Source organism: Babylonia areolata, chromosome 24, assembly GCF_041734735.1.
Source record: "Babylonia areolata isolate BAREFJ2019XMU chromosome 24, ASM4173473v1, whole genome shotgun sequence".
NCBI classification, from domain to species: domain Eukaryota; kingdom Metazoa; phylum Mollusca; class Gastropoda; order Neogastropoda; family Buccinidae; genus Babylonia; species Babylonia areolata.
In genome coordinates this window covers 26,041,527-26,044,026 of record NC_134899.1, presented here as the reverse complement: position 1 = coordinate 26,044,026, position 2,500 = coordinate 26,041,527, and the positions used below count along the sequence as shown (strand labels likewise).

General features: G+C 48.7%; 1 protein-coding gene across 1 annotated transcript in view; it reads left to right on the top strand.

Annotated features, from left to right (window-relative positions):
• Positions 1–1,424: 1,424 nt before the first annotated feature.
• The window catches only part of LOC143298592 (protocadherin-1-like), a 26,587-nt gene continuing 25,511 nt past the window's right edge, over positions 1,425–2,500 (top strand). Inside the window, 1 exon segment of the mRNA XM_076611473.1 lies at positions 1,425–2,500. This exon segment is cut by the window's right edge and continues 826 nt beyond it. Within this exon segment, the coding sequence (XP_076467588.1) occupies positions 2,067–2,500 (434 nt within the window). The 5' untranslated portion in view covers positions 1,425–2,066.

The following is a 2,500-nucleotide window of genomic DNA, read 5'->3' as shown; positions in this document are numbered from 1 at the left end:
CACCCCTCTTTTTTGTGGGTTCTGAGCTCTGAGCACTGTTTGTTCTCAGGGGGGTGTTTACTCGTCCTCTTCCTTCCTCTGGCTCCGATCTGCTATTTCCGATAGGTTTTCTGGAGCAAATGTAGTAGAGGGCTGTCACCGGAAGTTCAAAAAAAGAGGGTTGGGGGATTCAGAAGGAACTCTCTTTTTTTTTCTTTTTTTTTTTTCTTCTGCCGTATGTTCTCGAAAAGCCTCGTGCAAATATAGGGAACCAAAGGTAGCGGTGTGTGTGCGTGCGTGCGTGCGTGTGTGTGTGTGTGTGTGTGTGTGTGTGTGTGTGTGTAGAGGGGAGGGAGGATTCTTTTTTTTTTCTTTTCTTCTTCTTCTCTCTCTAAAAGAGTCGGGTTGAATGGAGGGGGTCTTGCCTGGGCCAATATGCTGTTAATCGGGCCCATTGATTAGTGTTTGTTCACATCTGTACGAGCCCGGTCCCTGTTAATTGCTGCTGTTTGCTCTCGTTTAGTGGAGGTCACTCTTTCTTGTCTTTTTTTTTTTTTCCTTCTTCTTTTTTTCCGTCTTTTTTTTCTTCTCCCCTTTCTCCTCCTGTGGCTCTTTCTTTCTCTCTCTCTCTCTCTCTCTCTCTCTCTCTCTCTCTCTCCCTCTCTCTCGTGCAGGCTTCCTTTCTGCCTCTGTGTGTGTGTGTGTGTGTGTGTGTGTGTGTGTGTGTGCGGCAGAGAGAGAGAGTGTGTGTGTGTGTGTGTGTGTGTGTGCGAGTGTGTGTGTGTGTGTGTGTGTGTGTGTGTGTGTGTGTGTGTGACCATCCACTCTCTCTCTCTCTCTCTCTCTCTCTCTCTCTCTCTCTCTCTCTCTCTCTCTCTCTCTCCCCCTTCCTCTCTATCACTGTGTTTTTCTTTCTCTCTCCCCCCACCCCCCAAATCTGTCCCTCTCATTTGTATTTGTTCACATATGTTTGCTTTGCTTTTTGCAGGTTCCCGTGCTCTGCTTCGCAAATCACCCCCCACCGACCTCCAGTAGGTCTCTCTAATCAGAGAGCCAACTTTCAGTCATCCGGACCGCTTGCGAAAAGATTACTCCACGTGACGATACCAGATGGTGTGGACTGGACATCGAGAAGCGAACGCAACTGATGCTCATAAATTATGACGACCCTGTGCCGGAGAAATAAATCCGTTACTTTGGAAACCACAGCGACATGATGTCCGCTTTTATCAACCCAGTTGTTGTCAGTCTGTTTGAGTAGTCCATTTTACATGTCTATATTATTATAAGACAGCGTGCAGAGAATCTCTGACCTGTATCAGTACCATACTCGCTTCTCCAGCAAGTGTTTTGACGAACAACGACAAAAAAAAAAAAGAAGAAAGAAAGAAAGAAAGAAGAATAAGGGGGGAAAAAAGAAAGAAAAAAAACAACCAACAAACCGGAAAACAAAAAAAGGGGGGGAAAACCACTCCACAACTTTCCCCAACTACCAGCCAGCCGTAAAGAGGGAGCGGCGTGTTGGATGTGACCAAGGTTTCATTGGAGTGGGCCAGCCGTAAAAACCACCACAATGCCCGTGTCCTTCGCCGCCCTGTGCCCGCACGGAATTGATTGGTTCGCACCACTAAGCAAGTCGCCCCGCACCTCTAATCTGAGCGCCCGTAAATCGACACCGTCGTCCTTAGGGTCCCGGTGATCGGCGATTTCTTGCGCAGTCTTATTTTGATAGGATTACTTTGATAGGACTGACTGACTGACAGACTGCCTTGCCTTTTGCCGTTTCTGCCCCATTGTGAATAATTGTCCGCAAAGGGGTTTAGGTTCAGGGGAGACACAAAGGATGGAAAAGCGGAGAAGTTAGCCTGGAAGCAGTGGTGTATCCGGAGCTTTTGCATGACAGAAAATGGGGGATGGGGGCGAAGGGATGAGAGGATAATACTGTTGAAGACGAGACGAGTGACAGTGTTTTACATGACAGGTTCCTTCCTCGGGGTCACCAGACGATACCCTTGTCATCAAAGGTGTGCGCAACATCAAAGACGCTTTCCCTTCTGCAGCCGTTGCCCATTTTCCAAGCTGACAAAATGACGCCCAGGGCTGCATGCCTGGCCCTCCTAGTGACACTGGCGCTGTGCTCTATCTGTGTGTCGCCTGTAGCCGGCATTACCTACACAATGGAGGAAGAGGCCGCTATTGATTCCTACATTGGGAACGTGTCAGCCGATTCCGGCCTGAAAGAGATCGTGGGGGAGAACGACTTTGCCAATCTGCGCTACAGCGTCTTATCTGGACAGTCCCAAAACAGCCAGCTGTTCCAGATCTCCCCCACCACCGGGGTTCTTACAGTGGGGGACAGAATTGACCGAGAAGAGTTATGTCCCTTTGCAGAAACGTGCGAGTTGACCATAGAAATCGCCGCGCAGTACGAATCCCTCTTACGAAAATTCAACGTGAAGATTATCATCGAAGACGTTAATGATAATTCGCCCCAGTTTCCTCAAGCTTCAGTGCAGCCCTT